This window comes from Rhinolophus sinicus, linkage group LG01 (genome assembly GCF_036562045.2).
Source record: "Rhinolophus sinicus isolate RSC01 linkage group LG01, ASM3656204v1, whole genome shotgun sequence".
Lineage (NCBI taxonomy): Eukaryota > Metazoa > Chordata > Mammalia > Chiroptera > Rhinolophidae > Rhinolophus > Rhinolophus sinicus.
Genome location: NC_133751.1, coordinates 206,820,155 through 206,837,478, shown reverse-complemented (window position 1 = coordinate 206,837,478; position 17,324 = coordinate 206,820,155). Strand labels below are relative to the sequence as shown.

The 17,324-nt window shown below is 52.0% G+C and overlaps 1 protein-coding gene across 2 annotated transcripts in view; it reads right to left on the bottom strand.

The window, feature by feature from the left end:
• The window catches only part of MLPH (melanophilin), a 35,540-nt gene that overhangs the window by 14,734 nt on the left and 3,482 nt on the right, over nt 1-17,324 (bottom strand). The window contains exons 2-8 of one of the 2 annotated variants that reach the window (XM_074315615.1): nt 10,037-10,258; nt 9,781-9,893; nt 7,770-7,808; nt 5,569-5,672; nt 4,353-4,481; nt 2,675-2,879; nt 415-554 (exon numbers count right to left, since the gene is read on the bottom strand). In XM_074315615.1, the coding sequence (XP_074171716.1) occupies nt 415-554; nt 2,675-2,879; nt 4,353-4,481; nt 5,569-5,672; nt 7,770-7,808; nt 9,781-9,893; nt 10,037-10,258 (952 nt within the window). The remainder of the gene's footprint in view (nt 1-414; nt 555-2,674; nt 2,880-4,352; nt 4,482-5,568; nt 5,673-7,769; nt 7,809-9,780; nt 9,894-10,036; nt 10,259-17,324) is intronic. The other variant, XM_019740869.2, reaches the window with a different exon arrangement.

Sequence of the window (17,324 nt, the reverse complement as noted above, 5' to 3'; positions counted from 1 at the left end):
CATATTGTCTGGTTCCATTGATATGAGATGTCCAGAACAGCAAATCCACAGAGACAGGAAGCAGGTTGGTGGTGGCCAGGGCTGGGGGAGGGCACTTGGGAGTGACTGCTGATGGGGACGGGCTCTCCTTTGGGGTGGTGACAGTGTTTTGGAGCCGACTGAGGCGATGTTTGTACAACATTGTGAATGTCCTACCTGCAATAGAACTGTACACGTTAAAATGGCTCACTTACGTTATATGAATTTGCCTTTGATAAACAATGTATATTTGATGCCATTGCATGTCGCTATTACGTAGGTTGTGCAACCTTACAGTTGGGAAACACTGAGAGCTTAGTTCTCTGATATGACTTGGTGTTAAGGTAAGAAGGCTCCACCTGCGGGAGCAACAGGAGCTCTTCCCAGCCACAGTACCTGGCTCTCAGATGACGTCCGGCCTCTCCGTTTGGAATGGTGGGCGGCCAGCCTGTGAGCCCAGGTGCTTTCTTCGTCCGAGGTGTCCACATCGGCCAGGTACTGGGAGGGGAGCTGCTCATCCCCGATGACGTTTGTCCCTGTGGAGTGACAGTGGGTTTGGCTTATTTGGGGTGAAAGGCTGAAAGCCAATGGACATGATTTTTCCATTGAAGAAAAATGAGAGATCACAGAAAAGGAATCCCTTTGATGTTACGGTGCTGAGACCCTTAACAGAAATAAGAAAGGAGCAGACTCCAGTCCCACAGAAGGATACAGAGGCCCTGGCCCCAGCACGTGCCGTGAATCTTGAAGCCACGTTAGCAAAGCAAATGTAACATAATGACCCCACACCAAGTTCCACCTGCGTGCGGTGTGGCAGACACGGGTCCCGGAAGTATCCGCGAGTGGAGGTGACTTCAGGAAGTCTTTTCACCTTGGTCACTGCCTCCTGATTATCTGCCAGAACAGCGATTGGCAGACTTTCGTCGGCATGAGTCACCGTGGACGCTTGAAATGCTAATTCCTGGGCTCCAGTGAGGGGACGCTCACTGTCCGTATGTCCTCACTGGTTAGTACCCACCCGGGATGGCCACATGGGGGCAGGAGGAGTGTGGGGGGTTGACCCTCATGGCGAGAGTGCCGCACAGGAGATTCTGTACGAAAGTCACGTGTGCATGAGCTGCTTCTGTACTTGGTATGCAGCAGGCCATGGGAATTCTGCCAACAACCGAGTGGGCCTGGAAGAGGGCCCACGCTCCAGGTGAGACTTCAGCCCTGGTGACACTTTGGCTTTAGCCTGGGGGACCCTGCGCTGAGTTACAATTAAGCCGTGCCTGGACTCCTGGCCCACAGTGAGATGACAAACGTGTATGGTTTTAAGCCGGTAAGTTTGTGATAATTTGTTACACAGCACTAGTTAGCAGATACAACCATCTCATTGAATGTCTGCGTTAGGCTTTGTGATGCGTTAGGCATTATTCACCCCTTTTTTACAATGAGGAACCTGAGGCACGGAGGTTAAGCAGTTTGATCAACGAGCGTACCGTATTTGGTTAAATCTCGGGCTGTGCAGGCTGTGTGATGCACTGTGACAACACTGCCTATCAACCTCCAACACCCTCCTTTCTTCCCACATTCACAGTGTGATACTCCCAATTCAAAGGACGAGGCAAAAATGCGTCTTAGAATCAATGAGATATGGTAGTTGGTCAGTCAGCAGAGCCAGGCGCGAAGCTCAGAGCTGCCTGTCTCACAGGTGCCTTTTCTCAACATGAGCCAGTCTCTCCCCCCCTTCTATCCTGTCCCACCACCTTCCGAACCCCGTGTCCACATCTTGGGTGATTTGGGGTCGTGGGAGGAAATGAGTGTGTCCACGTCTGGATCCTATGACTCGGTCAATGTAGATTCATTTACTCACTGTTTAGGGGGGAGTATCGCCCGCCTACCCTCCCCCCAGGCCTCCAGGGTCTTAATCGGTGTGGAGATCATGAGATTATGGTCTCTGTAATATAATGAAAAGGGAGCATGGAAAGTGGACCAGCTTCCTGGCAGACAGTGTCTTAACCACATTTCTCAGCCGCGGGCTGCACGTTGCACCACGTGGGGCACAAGAGTGGGAAGGCTGTGCTGCGTCTGTAACCTTATTTGTTCCTCCATCATGGGGTGCCTGAACTCCCGAACCCGGTGTGCACACTCCCACAGGGCACAAGAAAAGACAGCAGCTCGGGATTTCATTAGAAGCAAACTGACAACAAAATTAAACGGAGCCAGTCTGGGTTTGCAGCACTTATAGACCTCACGGCTCACAGCTGGGAGCCCATGGCCGACCAGGGCAGGTGCTACCCAGATGGGACCTGCACCCTTAGCCCCCAGTCCTCAGGTGTGCAGCTTCCCTGTCCCTGTCAGGACGCCCGGTCTGGTGACTGCTGGTCCTAGTCATCTCAGGGAAATCTGCATGTCCCCACCCTAGAAGGGGGGGCAGTGAGCTCTGTGGCCCCTTCAGGCATCCATGCTGGCATTTGAGTGTTGCAAAGGGGGTACCCCGCCCAGGGAGAGCAGGGGTCCATGGCGTCTGCACACACCAGTCAATCACACGGCAGGAAGGGGCTACTTTAAATCAGCCTATGTGTCTGCCCAGAGAGGGGTGGTGGGCAGGTTTTCCAGAAACCCCCTCCATCATGCAGAGCCTGAGTGGAAGATGGTAGCCAAGGGCACGTACCGCGTGTGGCAGTGATTCTCAGGGCCTCTGTGCAGGACTCTCCAGGCAGACAGAGCTCAGTGAGGGCATCCCGACCGGCAGGTGAGAGGCTGTCTGTCTGCTCTTCCGGACGGGGGTGGCACCCTGAGGCCCCGCCCTCAGCATCCTCTGGGACCACAGACTCCTGGGACATCGCCTGCTCCAACCAGGGCTCACCTGTGAGGGCCTGAGCACACAGGGCCTGTCAGCTGCAGGACAGGCAGCCCCTTGGTGTGTGGATCTTTCTGTCCACTTCTTGAGGGTTTCCAGGCACCACCTGACTGACCAAACACTAGACACCCAGCCCCTCTAGCCCCTTGCAACTCGGTTCCGTTTAATTTCAGAAATCAGCTGAAAGCTTTTGTTGCCTCTTTTGCATCCTGTCTCTGGGGAGGGTTCACTATCAGAGAAGGGTCTGAAACACTTCTGACAGCCTCGGGGCACAGGCGCACCCAGAGACCAAAGCCCTGAGGAAGTGGGGGGATGCTGTTATTATTATTTTTACGGGGTGGGGTGCATTGTTCTGTGTGTATCTGAATCCTTGAAGGCCAGAGAGGCAAGAGTGGGTGGGGGTGGGGTAGCCCCTTGGATGCCCCCCACACCCCTCCTCCACCCTTCCTCTGGCTTGCAGATGGTTCCCTCTATTGTGCCATCATCCCCAAAGAAACAAGGCACTGAGGGCGTCAGGAAGCCACACACCTTGCTCCTTTCTAGCTTGGCTGTTGGGGGTTGGGAGGAAGGAAGCTGTCCCCAGACCCTGCAGGCCACAGGTAACCAGAACTACAGGTGCCAGATTACAGCTGGAGCAGGATCTGTGCCCCAGAGTTCTCTTGGATGTTGGCTCCAGGCCCTGCTGCCCCTCCCACACCCAACAGGGGTCTGCAGACCAGCCAGGGCACACCCCAGCCCTGCCCCAGTCCAGGGGACCCTCAGAGTTCAGGGGTCCTGCTGAAGCTGAGCGTGGCTCTGGGTCGTGGACCCAAGCTGCCCTTTGCTCCGTCAGAGTGCCTCGTGTGTGTCAGGCACTGCCTCTGGTCCTGAAAATGATCCTGCCAGTTGATCACCACCTTTCCAGGTGTGTGTGCGTGGGGATGGAGCCTCACGGATGTCCCCTGACCAAGGTCACAGGCTAAGGAGCAGAGTGACCACATGTCCTGGTTCCTGGAAGGCCCCTGCGGACGCCAGATGTGGTGGTGTAATTATTCACGGCAGCCTCTCCCACCTGCAAGACTATCCTAGTTTGGGCAAAAAAGCACCTGACCCCTAATAGGACAGAGGCCCAGACACACGTCAGGCCCAGCTGACTCCACGGCAGACTCGTTTCCTCCACTGTGACCTCCCGAGTCGCAGGGTTCAGCCTTATTCCTGCGACAAGTACCCACCTTGAACACCTAGGGCCCCTAACTTGACTGGCCTGCCCCTCACTTGTCCCAGATGCCAGCTCAGTCTCTCCAGAGACTTGTGTTCTGAGAGGGTGTGAAGTTTCTGGGTCTTGCGTGTCCTCTCCCAGCTGTCCCACTGCCTGTCACGCCCCCATGCCTGGTATGACAGCACAGCCATCAGATGCTGCTTCCCAGAGTCCTGTCCCCGGCCCGGGGCCTGAGTATCTATTGCTTAGGTTATCCCAGGAAAGGTGGGGCGGGAACGAGAGCCCACTGACCTGCAGGCAGTCCGAGGCCACTGGGACTGAGGACGGGCTCAGGTGACCGAGAGGCTGAACGAGGTCATCAGAGCTGGCCTCGAAGTCCACACTGTGAACAAGGAGCAGGCGCTTCTTGGCCGGCACAGACTGGACAAGAGGAGAGTCGGCTCAGCCGCACAGGGAGGACCGCGCGGCATGTCCACCTTCCGCGCTAGAAACAAAGGGGACCCCGCCCGGAGGCCCAGGCCCACCCCGTCACAGGGTCTTCACGCCCAGTGCCCCTTACTCAGTGAGCCTCAGCTCCTGACAAACACATGGCTGCTCAAAAGCACGGAGGACACAGGTCCCCATGAGCTGCAGCCTTGGAGGCAGGCAGGCTTCTGGAGGTCAGCCAGGGCCCTCTGGCCCCTGGGGTTTTGGGCAAAGGAGGGAGCGCCCTCTGAGGAGGAAGAGATGGGCAGGAGCTGTGGAAAGCTCTGGTTCTTAAGAGGCAAGAACAGAGGTTTAATTCTAAATCCCTCATGATGAGTCTGATCCTCCAGCTGTATTCTGTCAGCTCAGTAACTAGCACATACAGAATTTTGTCATAAAAAGATGTTTCTCGTGAAGCAGCTGGGCAGAGCTGGCCAGTACTGAGTCTCACAGACCCTGTTCCTCTCCAAGTGGGTCCATCTAAACTCATCATCGCCTGCCCCCCCCCCCCCCGGAACCTGCTCCCCTTCCATCATCTCACCCAGAAATCCTGGGGGTGACCTTGCTTGTCTTTATCCCCAAAAATAAGTTAAAAAATAAGTGAAAACAGAAACAAACACCAATAGAAGCAAGGGTCTGGTTGGCTATAAAGCAAAAAATCTCACGGAGGAGAGCCTGCGGGGTTTACTTCCATGACAGATGTAAAGGTCACCTTTGGAGGTCACCAATGTGCCCTCTGGGGCCCCTGCCTGCCCTCCGACTCGTGCTCCTGGGACTCTGGCTGGATGGGCCAGGCAGGGCCGAAGGGCCAGGCAGGGTTCTCTGCAGGCTCTGCTCACCCACAACTTTGGGTTTCTTACTGTGTCCACATGCTAAAAGCACATTCCCATTTGTGCTCAGTGATCTCAGAGATTGTCTGACATGACAGAGAGGGGGTATCAGTGTTCATGGGAGGTGGACTCACGACGAGTACTGAGATTTCCAGGAAATCAGAACCCAAGGCTGTAGCTGGGGGGCAAGGGGGTGGCTGAGGAAGACTTACTTTGCTGCCAAGGGACTGGGCTTGGGCCATTGTGTCCAGTTCTCCGCCTGCATCTGTCTGCTCACTCTCTCCACTTTTCTCTCCATGGCCTGGCTCAGGCCCACCTGCAACAGACACCTGCATGACTCCATCCAGGGAGAGACAGATTGGGAGTACCCCTTTGTCAGTCCGTCCATCCATCCATCATCCATCCATCCATCCATCCATCCATCCATCCATCCATCCATCCATCCATCCATCCATCCATCATCCATCCATCCATCCATCCATCCATCCATCCATCCATCCATCCATCCATCCATCCATCCATCATCCATCCATCATCCATCCATCCATCCATCATCCATCCATCCATCCATCCATCCATCCATCATCCATCCATCCATCCATCCATCCATCCATCCATCCATCCATCCATCCATCCATCATCCATCCATCCATCCATCCATCCATCCATCCATCCATCCATCCATCCATCATCCATCCATCCATCCATCCATCCATCCATCCATCCATCATCCATCCATCCATCCATCCATCCATCCATCCATCCATCCATCCATCCATCATCCATCCATCCATCCATCCATCCATCCATCCATCCATCCATCATCCATCCATCCATCATCCATCCATCCATCCATCCATCCATCCATCCATCATCCATCCATCCATCCATCCATCCATCCATCCATCCATCCATCCATCATCCATCCATCCATCCATCCATCCATCCATCCATCCATCCATCCATCATCCATCCATCCATCCATCCATCATCCATCCATCCATCCATCCATCCATCCATCCATCCATCATCCATCCATCCATCCATCCATCCATCCATCCATCCATCCATCATCCATCCATCCATCCATCCATCCATCCATCCATCCATCCATCCATCCATCATCCATCCATCCATCCATCCATCCATCCATCCATCATCCATCCATCCATCCATCCATCATCCATCTATCCCATCCATCCATCCATCCATCCATCCATCCATCATCCATCCATCATCCATCCATCCATCCATCCATCCATCCATCCATCCATCCATCCATCCATCCATCCATCCATCCATCCATCATCCATCCATCCATCCATCCATCCATCCATCCATCCATCATCCATCCATCCATCCATCCATCCATCCATCCATCCATCATCCATCATCCATCCATCCATCATCCATCCATCCATCCATCCATCCATCCATCCATCCATCCATCCATCCATCCATCCATCCATCCATCCATCCATCCATCATCCATCCATCCATCCATCATCCATCCATCCATCCATCCCATCCATCCATCATCCATCCATCCATCCATCCATCCATCCATCATCCATCCATCCATCCATCCATCCATCCATCCATCCACCCACCCATCCATCCATCCGCTGCTAAACACCCAGACAAAGTCCTCTGCTGGTCTTACAAAGTCCTATCCGAGCATCAGTTACAACTGGTCCAAATCGTAGCAGAAAACAAATGGTCTGCATCAACGATCAATGGTCACACCTGCAGGAATTCACCCTCCATTTACTGAGCCCCTTTCAGGCGATCTGAGGACACTGAGCTGTGTGGGTGGAGGCCTCGAGCTAAGTCATGCTCTCCCCACAGTGTCACTTCTGCTGGTCAGCAGGCCCGGCCTCAGGCACAGGTTGCAGGGCTGTGAGGCTCAGCCCCAGAGGCCCCCTCCTGTCTTTGTTCTCCCCCCTCATTGTCCCCAGCCAGCCAGTGCCCCTCCTCAAAGCCCTCAGACTACAGACCTCGACCTTGTAATTATTTTTATTCTCTCTGGACAATGACAGTCTTGAGAACAGTCATGCCAAACCACCCAGTCAGGACACTGAGACGGGCACTATATCTGCACCGAGGGAATGTGGAAATGGGTTTCCAGAGGCCCGGGGTGTGTGAGACCTGTCAGGGTGGCGTCACTGCCCCCACCATTGAATATGAATAGCGTCTCCGTGACCCCTTGGGTTATCAACGCTATACGTCCCCCTCCACAGGGGACAGGGTTTGAATGATATTAGCCCATCTAGCGAGATCAAGCCATGCTTAAAGGAACCCAAAGGATTTCCCACGCTACTGAGAGATTTTTATCCTGGCACTGAGATTTCCTGAACACTCCTGGTAGGGAGGTGGGAACAGAGGTAAAACCATCTGAGCAAGAGGGACTTACTATTGACGTCAGGCGAGCTATGTGCTCTGTTAGGCAAACCTACAACCAAAGAAAAGGTGCTGAGAAGAAAGACATCCAGGACGGGGCTCTCCCCCATCCGTCCACAGAGACTGTCTGGCAGTGCCTGCCCTGTGATGGGGCCTTGGGCAGATGCACCCTCCACTCTGAAGGCTCACTCAGAAGACCCCCCGCACCGGTACCCCCCACCAGCTTCACACTGTCTGGATTAGGCCCAGGCTGGGCCAGGTTTCAAAACATTGACTTCAATCATTCCTTTTCTGTTTGTTGGAATCATTTTTTTTAAAGGCACAACTTTCCCAGCTCTTGTGCTCTCTCCATGCTCCCTTTCTCAGGGTGCTGCGTTCGCAGGCGCTGGCAGGGAGAATGGAGAACACAGTCTGTGGGCCACCCCTCCAGGGACCTGAGACCCACGGCTGGGAAACCGGGTTCCTGTTGTCCCACAGCGCCACCTCCTGGCGCTTGGTTCTGACAATTTTGAAGTTGGTGGGATCCGGGTGGTGATGGCTCCTGCAGCTGCAGACCCTGGCTGGGCATCACATCCCTGCGACCTTCTATGCAACACAGATTCCTGAGCCCACCGGTCCCTAGCATCAGTCAGCACCTCCCCGGGTGAGGCCCAGGTCCTCAGGCTCCCATGTGGCCGGTGGTTTCCCGCCGTGAGCTGCCGACTTTGGGGTTGAGATTCTCAGATGCTTCCTAGTGTGGCTCCCCTGCCCTCAGCCCTGAGCCCTGTGCACCAAGCTCCTTCTGCTGCAGGACGACCCCACGGCTGGCTCGTGGCTGGCTGAGTGGGCATGGGCTCCAGCCCGAGACAGAGACATCAGTCTCTAAGAAGTAGCCTGGGGAAGAACTCCTAGGAACAGGGTGACGTCCCTCCCCGTGTGGCCGGGGACTCCCAGCCACGTCTGCTGTCTCCACGTGCTTATCAGGAGGGTCACTTTTACTCTTACAAAAGCACTGGTTTGGACGACTTATATGCATCCCTCTGAGCAGCCCCATCACTGCCTGGTCTGCCGCTCCAGGTGCTAAAGCCATCGCAGGTGAGGGTGCCTCTCACTGATCTCTGTCCTAAAGTCAGTACTGCCAAGATGCCTCAGAACACGTGCGCCAGCTCCATGGCGCTCAGACGCTCTGGGGGTGGCCCTGGCTAACTCCTCCTGCTCATCAACCTGGGGCTTTAAGGGACACAAGACACAAGTAAGGGGCCAGCGTCTTGGGGGACAGTGGGGACACACCCAATGCAAGGAGCACAGTATCTGCTCTGGACATCCTGGGGGCACTGGCCTAAATGCTGGCCAGGCTTCATGGCAGAACCTGGGACTCAAGTGACAGGGACAAGGCACGTGCTCCCTGCAAACACTGCTCCGTGATCTCCATTCGCGTGCGGGAGAATCTGCCAAACTCAGGCTCTCTTACATCCTTCCCCTGAAATGACCTCTCTCCAAGCACCCACAGGTGGACAATGAAGGTGAAATCCTATTTGCATAAGACCGGTCTGGCTATCAAGTTGATCATGAAATAAATAGTCGGATTCAAAATACTGCAAAAAGCTATGGAGCTCAAGTCAGTTTCTCTAAGTCCTGATTGTCATCAGACTCGTTGAAAGGTGAGCCTGGGCCCCTCGCCCCTGCCCGGGAGGAAGCGCCTGGGGACGTGGGGTATGAACCATTGTGGGTTATTCCATTAATGGCTGAGTTTGAAAACCTTGGCTATGGGTTCTCAACTTGCTATGAAGCTCTGAAAAAATATGGTTTCAAATAGTGGGAGTGTCAACATGCAGACTTCCCGGGGGGCCGGGCAGGGCCGGCCAGGGGTGCAGAAGTTTGCAACTTATACAACAAACAGCCAAACTCATGAAAACCACCAGAAATGGACTGACAGCCAGGTGCTCACACACATTCCAAAGGGATCTGCTTGGTCCTGAAACATTAAAACATGCCTGGGAACGAAAACGAGCCCCCCCACCACCACCGCCCTGCCCACTCCTCACCTCCTCCCGGCAGCCGCCCACAGAGGGACCGGATTACTTTGGCACCGCCAAACCGCCTGAAGCGGGCTCTCACACGCCCGTAGTACCACTCCAGCGAGCCCATCTTCACGATTCTGCAGAGAGACGGAGCTCAGGCCCGTGGCACTGCTGTAGGTGACACGCAGGTATGCATGACTGCCATGCACACCTGCCCCACCAAAGGGACACGCTGGCCCCGAAACCAGCAGTGGCACTTGACCTCCAGGCCCCTGCTCACCTGGCCAGGTGGCAGGGGTCGCAGAGCCAGCCCGGCTCCTCTGGGTGGACATGGCTGCAGCCTTTGCAGATGAAGAGGTGGCAGTTCAGGCATTGCCTTTTGGGGTTCACAAGGAGCCGGTAGGACCGCAGGCAGTGGGCACAGTGGGTCTCGGTCAGGTGGGCCGTGTCGGAAACCAGCTCCCTCTGGGAGCTTTCCTTCTTTATCTTGCCCTTCAGCCCCCTTAGGAAAACAGAAACAGGAAATATATGGGACGTCTTGGTTTTGCAACAGGCTTTCAATGTGTGTGTGCACACACAAGGGAACTTTCTCATTTGCAGAAAACAGTGACAAAACGTCGGCAAAGGCACCCACAGGCTTTGCTGTACCACTTGCAGCAGCAATCCCACTCCACACGCTCTCTAGGGGAAAGACCAGGTGCACTGAGGGTAGGCTGGGATTGAAACACATTGTCTTTATAGACCTGGAAGTGCATTTAAACGTCTCTGTGATTGTTTGTAATTGGACATTTTTCCAGGCTGCGTGCTCATGACTTTCATCCATTGTCAAAGGGCCACGAACCACAAAGGTTCAGAATCACAGGCTGGGACAGTTCCCACCGCTGCCTGCACAACCTCACGTCACTCAGTGTAATAGAAAGAGGATGGACAGAGGCCTGAAGCCCACGTTCTTCCCCCAGCTCTGAGCCAAACCCTGAGCGTTTGTGACGTGGAACTGAAAGCTCACAGACTCTGCTCAGGTACCCTGGTTGGTTGGGTAGTCATTAGTCATTAGCATCTAGAGTCTAATCTCCCTCAGAAGGGGGAGGGGGTGGTGGCTGTACAAGCCCAGCAGGGATGGGGCCAGCTGCGTCCTGGGGCGGGGGGGGGATGCATGCAGCCTGGTCAGGTAACGTGCTTTTCTAGACCCAATCTGTTCCCAGTGTTATTGGTTAAGAGGAGGTTAGAGAGGAGAGAAAATGTAAGTGGTCGATGGGCCGGTCAGAGCAGGCCACAGAGAACGAATGCAGAGAAAAGGCCCATTCGGACGATGGGCTGGACGAGGCTGACACTCTCTGCTGTGAGTCCCTGGCCTGCCACACCCGCTTTGCTACAAGGGCCTGAGTTAATGGCCTTGAGCTGAGGACAACACCAGGCAGGCTGGTACCCCACTGAGAGAGCCCACAGGTCGCTGCACCTTCCCTAGAGCTGTCACAGAATCCTGAGGGCAAAGCCAGATGGCATTTCCTCAACAAGTGGTTTTGGGTCTGTCTCTGCGGGGGAGCAATTGAGCTGACTCCCCAAGTTTGTCCCCATGGCTAGAATGGCTTGGCTTGGAGAGTGGCCAGAATAGGAATCACCCAGCACCTGAAGGCCCAGGAAAACCACCGTTCTCCTAGAGGGTCAGGGTTTCAGTAACACGGCTTCCTGGTGAAACTGCCAAGTTGGACCGACTGGAAGTGTACCCACAGCTAAGGAACACAGCCCTTTTGTTCTATCTCAGAGAATGTTGGCCAAATGTCATATTTTAGTTTTACGTGAGACCCAATTAATACATTCTTAGAGACATAGACAGACACTCGGTGCCACTGTCTTCTGAGAACACTGCACCTGTGGTTCCTGATGGGGACACCAGATGTGGGGCGGCTTCAGACAATGGGATAATCCTGAGACGCTCGGGGCGACCAGCACTGGGTTAAAGTGGATTAAAGGGCCTGTACCTCGGTGATACTCCTCTCCCAACTATTCATTAAAATACTCATGAAGTCAGACACACAAATAAGACTCTTGTCTCAACTTGGAAAACCAAGACAAAATGGCCAAGTGGTTGTAGGAATCTAGGGGCCACTGACTACAGTCTAGCTAAAGCTGCATCGACAAGGTCAAGTCTGTGCTTCAAACACAGGGGCACTTGCAGCCAGGTGGGAAGGCTCTGGTCTCCTCCATTTCCACTCTTGCTGTGTATGCATCAGCCAGGAGACCTAGAGGCCAGCCCTCCACTGGGCAGGGCCTTGTCCAGCCTCTCTGCCAGGGCGTGCCCCCCATCCATCCTCTGTCTAGGCAGAGCTGTATCCACGCATCACAGCAGCAGAAGATGAGGACCTGTGGAGACACCCTGCCTCCCAGTGCAGGCGCTGAAGTAAGAGCCCAGGAGAGTCCTGGGCTGGTGGCTGAAGACTCACACATTTCAGGTGTAGAATATACTCTGCTTCAGATTCTATAAAACGTAATTTCCATTCTTTATAGCTGGAGAACAGAAAGGGAGGGAAAAGGAGACTCCATGCTGGTCTAGCAGAATGGTACCAGACGATGTCTGCCAGCTGCAGGCACATCACCCCGACCTGGGGCTTCAGATCACGAGGTGAACAGGTTCAGTGCAACCCACACACCACAACCAGGTCGACCAGATGTCATTCTAGTATAGCTGCTTCAGTAGGTAAACACAGGACATGCACCTACAACTTAAGTAGCCTTCAGGAACAGAAGGCACCTCAAATGTGACTCCTATCAGAAAAAGGAGAAAGATCTGAAATAAGTCTGCTTGGTGTACTAATAGGGGAATGAGAGGCAGGAGCAGGAGATAAAGAAGAAAGGGAAGGGCCCTGTTCGTCGAGGTGGAGAAGAGCTGGTGAAAATTAAGATGGAAAGGAATTAAAGTTGACACCAGGGAGGAAAATGGGCAGAATTTCCATGAAGAATATTAAGCCCATTGAGAATAGTGGATTTCAAGGTGTGATCCAGGGACCTCTGGATGTTCCTATGACCCTTTAAGAGGGTCTACAGGGTCAAAACTATTTTCATAATAATACAAAGATGATATTTGCCTTTTTTGACCTTTGACACCTGCACCAATGATGCAAAAGCAACAGTGGGCAAAACTCCTTGGGCCTGAGCACAGATCAAGGGAAAGGTATAGAATGTTCCAGTGGTCTCTCTATTCTTTGCCACAAAAGAAAAGTAGAGCATGTCTTTGATTACAGGTATGTCCTTGATGAAATAGTGAAAATTATCATGTTATTAAACCTTGACCCTTGCATACCTGTCTTTTGAATATGGACTGAGAAGTGCACAGAAAGCTCTTCTGTAAACACTGAGGTACCTGGTGTCTTCATGAAAGGAACTGGCAATTGTCTGAGTTCCATCTAGAAAGTTTTCCCATGAAACATCATTTTTTACTAGGAAGAATAACTGAGAGGTAGACTAGACTGAGTTGGATGCTTGTCAGATATTGTCTCAAAAATGGAGTCAAGTTTGCTCTCCTAGAATGTAGAGCAAAGGGCTGGAGAGATGGAGACAAGGAGAGAAGATGAGGACAGTGGACAGGAGAGGACATGCCTCACAAATGGAGTAGAAGCAGTGGAGAGGTGTCCCTGAGACAGGAACCCACGACACATCCTCCCCTGCCATCCGACTTCCAGGTCGCCTGAGGCACCAACCTTGAGAGCTGTGACTGGGGGACTCCAAGCAGAGTGGAGGGTTAACGCCCTCTGTTCTCAAGGGGAGTTAATGTCCTCTGAGCAAAGGCTGATATGATGCAAGGAATCTCCTTTCAAGACAGGAAGAGGGAGTGAAGGAACATGGAATGGAGAAGAAGGCTGAGGAGGCATAGAGAGGTCAGGCCTCTTGTGATGACATTGGGCCACCCAGACAACCCAGGGTCACCTCCCGACGTCCATGTCAGCTGATAATTGCACCTGCAATCTTAATTCCCCTTGGCCATGTACCCCAACATTCTCACAGGTTCAGGGGGTCAGGACGTGGATGTCTTTGGGGTCACATTATGCTGCCAGAGTTCTGAGGGGGAAAGGGGTGAGGCCTCACTCCCAGCTGAGAGATTCCCAAATAGAAAACCTACACCCCATGCCACTCCTGAGAGAACAGCTTGAAGAAGTACTCCAGACGCCCGAGAAAGGGACCTCACGTCTGACCTTAGGATGGGGGGGCCGAAGCGCGAGAGAACCAACACGTCCCAGAATGAGGAGCCCAAACTGCCGGGAGCACTTGCTGGGAGAGCACGAAACATAATGTAACTGAAGAGCCATTATGTGGACAAAGTCCCGTTAGCGTGAGAAACATCAGATACCACAGTGAGGGAAATGGAAACTCGTTCAAGTTCTCTGAGGCCATCTGAGGAGGACGACCAAGTGGTGATAAAAATGATAAAGGGGAACTCCACGGTCACGTGAGAGCGAGAGGCCACCAAGGAGCCTCACCAGAACCTCCTAAGGGGTATTGGACCCAAGTTAATTTCCGTCTGGGGCTGGCAGCTGACTTCCTGTTCCCGCCCCTGTGTTGTCAGCCCCAGAGTTGTGTCTGCACTGCCAAGTGGCCCAGGTAGGGGTGACTTCAAATGTATTATTATTACTATTATCATGATTTTTAAGGAAAGGCTTGGTTCTCCCAGGTCTCACGCCAGGAGATCTGACATAGACTTTCCCAGGAATTCTGGTCTGTTTGCAGAAACTGCATCACCACCTGTTTGTCTTTCTGGGGAGGTTCCCAGGCCTAATATTTGATTTGTGGGACGTGCCCCTTAAAACAGGGCGTTCTGTTTAGGCAAGCCCAGTCCTTGCCCAGGGCCTGAGTCACCAGCTCCTGCTCCAGTGTCATTTTCCCTGGGTTTAGGAATACTTAGAAATTTCCACCGTGAACACAACGGAGACCCCTCTCAGTAACATAGAAGAGTGACCAACAGGACTTCAGGTGAGCACGGGGGACGCAGTGCACACGTCAGCAGTGAAACGGGCTCTGGCATGTCAGCACCAGGCGTGCTTCTTTCCCCCATCTGTCCCCAGGTCCCTTGGTCCAGGCTGCCCGGCCACCACAGGAGCTCTAGGCAATTTCCCAGCGGGAGGGAGCTGAGACACTGGGACTATTGACTGGATGTTTCCTTCAAGGAAGTTTACTTTGGTGCTCCTTTGTTTTTATGTGACATTAAAAATAGACTTGTGATTATCTTTTCTGTACGTAAAGCTTTCTTAATACCCAAGTAGCACGAGTGAATATGGAACACTTAGAAGATAAATAATACAAAGCACTGCATAGCAAGGTCATCTGCCCTCCGATATTCCCAGTGGTAGCGATTCCTGGCTACTCTTCATAGCCGGGAAACTGGCCTCATCCTCAGAGTCTCCACCTGCAAGTGGGCGTAAACCAAAGAGCCACATCGTGGGGTTGTCTGAGCATTAAGTGAGGTGCTGCGAGGCGCGGTGGCTATGTTTTTTTATTTTAGTTTAGCTTTTCTTTTCACCCATCCCCTCATCCCATTCTCCCCGTTGGCAACCATCAGCTTGTTCTCTGTATTTGTTTTCTTTATTGATTTGTTTTGTTTTTAAAAATTCCACACATAAGTGAATCATACAGTTATTTGTCTTTCTCTGACTTATTTCACTTAGCACAACACCCTCTAGGTCCACCCATGTTGTCACACATGATAAGATTTCATTCCTTTTTATGGCTGAGTAATATTCCCTCGTATATGTACCACTTCTTTATCCATTTGTCTATCGATGGACACTTAGGTTGCCTCCATATCTTGGCTATTGTAAATAACGCTGCAATGAACACATAGCTTTTCAAATTAGTGCTTTTGTTTTCTTCAGATATACTCAGAAGTGTTATGACTGGGTTGTACAGCAGCTCCATTTTTTAATTTTTTGAGGAACCTCCATACTGTTTTCCCTAGTGGCTGCACCCATTTACATTCCCACCAACAGTGATGGGGGTTCCAATTTCTCCACTTGTTTTTTGTTGATTTATTGATGATGGCCATTCTGACAGGTGTGAGATGATATCTCATTGTGGTTTTAATTTGCTTTTCTCTGATGATTAGTGACACTGAGCATCTTTTTATATGTCTATTTGGTCATCTGTATGTCCTCTTTGGAGAAATGTCTATTCAGGTCTTCTGCCCATTTTTAAATCATATTGTTTGTTTTATTGGTGTTGTATGAATTCCTTATATATTGCGGATATTAACCCCATATCAGATATATCATTCACAAATACCTTCTTCCATTCAGTAGACTTATTTTTGTTGTTGTTTTTTGATGGTTTCCTTTGTTGTTCAAAACCTTTTTAGTTTAATGTAGTCCCATTTGTGTATTTTTCCCCCTTTGTTTCCCTTTCCTGAGTAGACATATCCAGAAAGATAGTGCTGAGAGTTATGCCTATGTTTTCTTGTAGGAGGTTTATGGTTTCAGGTCTTACATTCAAGTCTTTAACCCATTTTGAGTTTATTTTTGTATATGGTGTAAGAAAGTAGTCCAGTTTCATCTTTTTTTTTTTTTTTTCATGTATCTATCCAGTTTTTCCAACACAACTTACTGAAGAGACTGTCACTTCCCCATTGTATATTTTTACCTCCTTTGTCATAGATTAGTTGACCATGTAAGCAAGGATTTATTTCTGGGCTCTCTATTCTATTCTATTGAGCTACGTACTGTTTTATGCACATACCGTACTGTTTTAATTAGTGTAGCTCTGCAGTATAGATTGAAATCGACAAGCATGGTACCTCCAACGTTGTTCTTTCTCAAGATTTCTTTAGTTCCCTTGGCATACAGAATAGCTGATGTTCTCCAAGAAACTCGATTCCAAAGGAGAAGGAATTAAAGAGAGCACGAGTAGTAAGAAACAGTCATCTTCCCAAGATGCCTTTCTGGAATCAGCAGCTGAGGTTTTGCCCCCGAAGCTGGAACAACCTCCTAGGAGGCTCACCTGGCCCCCCTCCCACCTGGCCTGCTTCCAACGCCATCCTCCATCCTTAGGGACCCTGGAGGTTCTTCCTGGCTCATAGGACAGCAAAGGCCAATGCTGCTGGAATGTCAGTCAGAGACGGAGGTGCCCATTTGAGCAAAGCCTCTGTTGTCCACTTTCCCTCCCCACACCCAGGGAAGTGACCACACCCGTGGGGCTCACAGCCCAAGCCCTACACTGGGCAGCAGACGAGGCAGAAGGATGGCTGTTCTCTCACCCAAGTGCTGGCACAAAGATTACCCACAGCAAGACACACGTCCTCATGGCAGTGCCCTGCCTGGGACTTGATGGTAGGAAACGGGTATTAGGTCAAATCCATCCTAAAGCACCTTCTGATGCCAGCGTCGTTAACGTCCCACTTTTATACATCTTTGAATTTTCGATTCTTTGGCACGCAGCAATGTCCTGCTGGGAAGCCAGGAATAACATCATACCCCGTACAGTAAACACTCCAATCCTTAGTCCCTTGTCACACATGCCAGCTTCAGGGAGAGATTTATGTCTGCCTGGGCTGAGTCAATGCCGTGATGCCTCCCCCTTCCTTCTCCGAT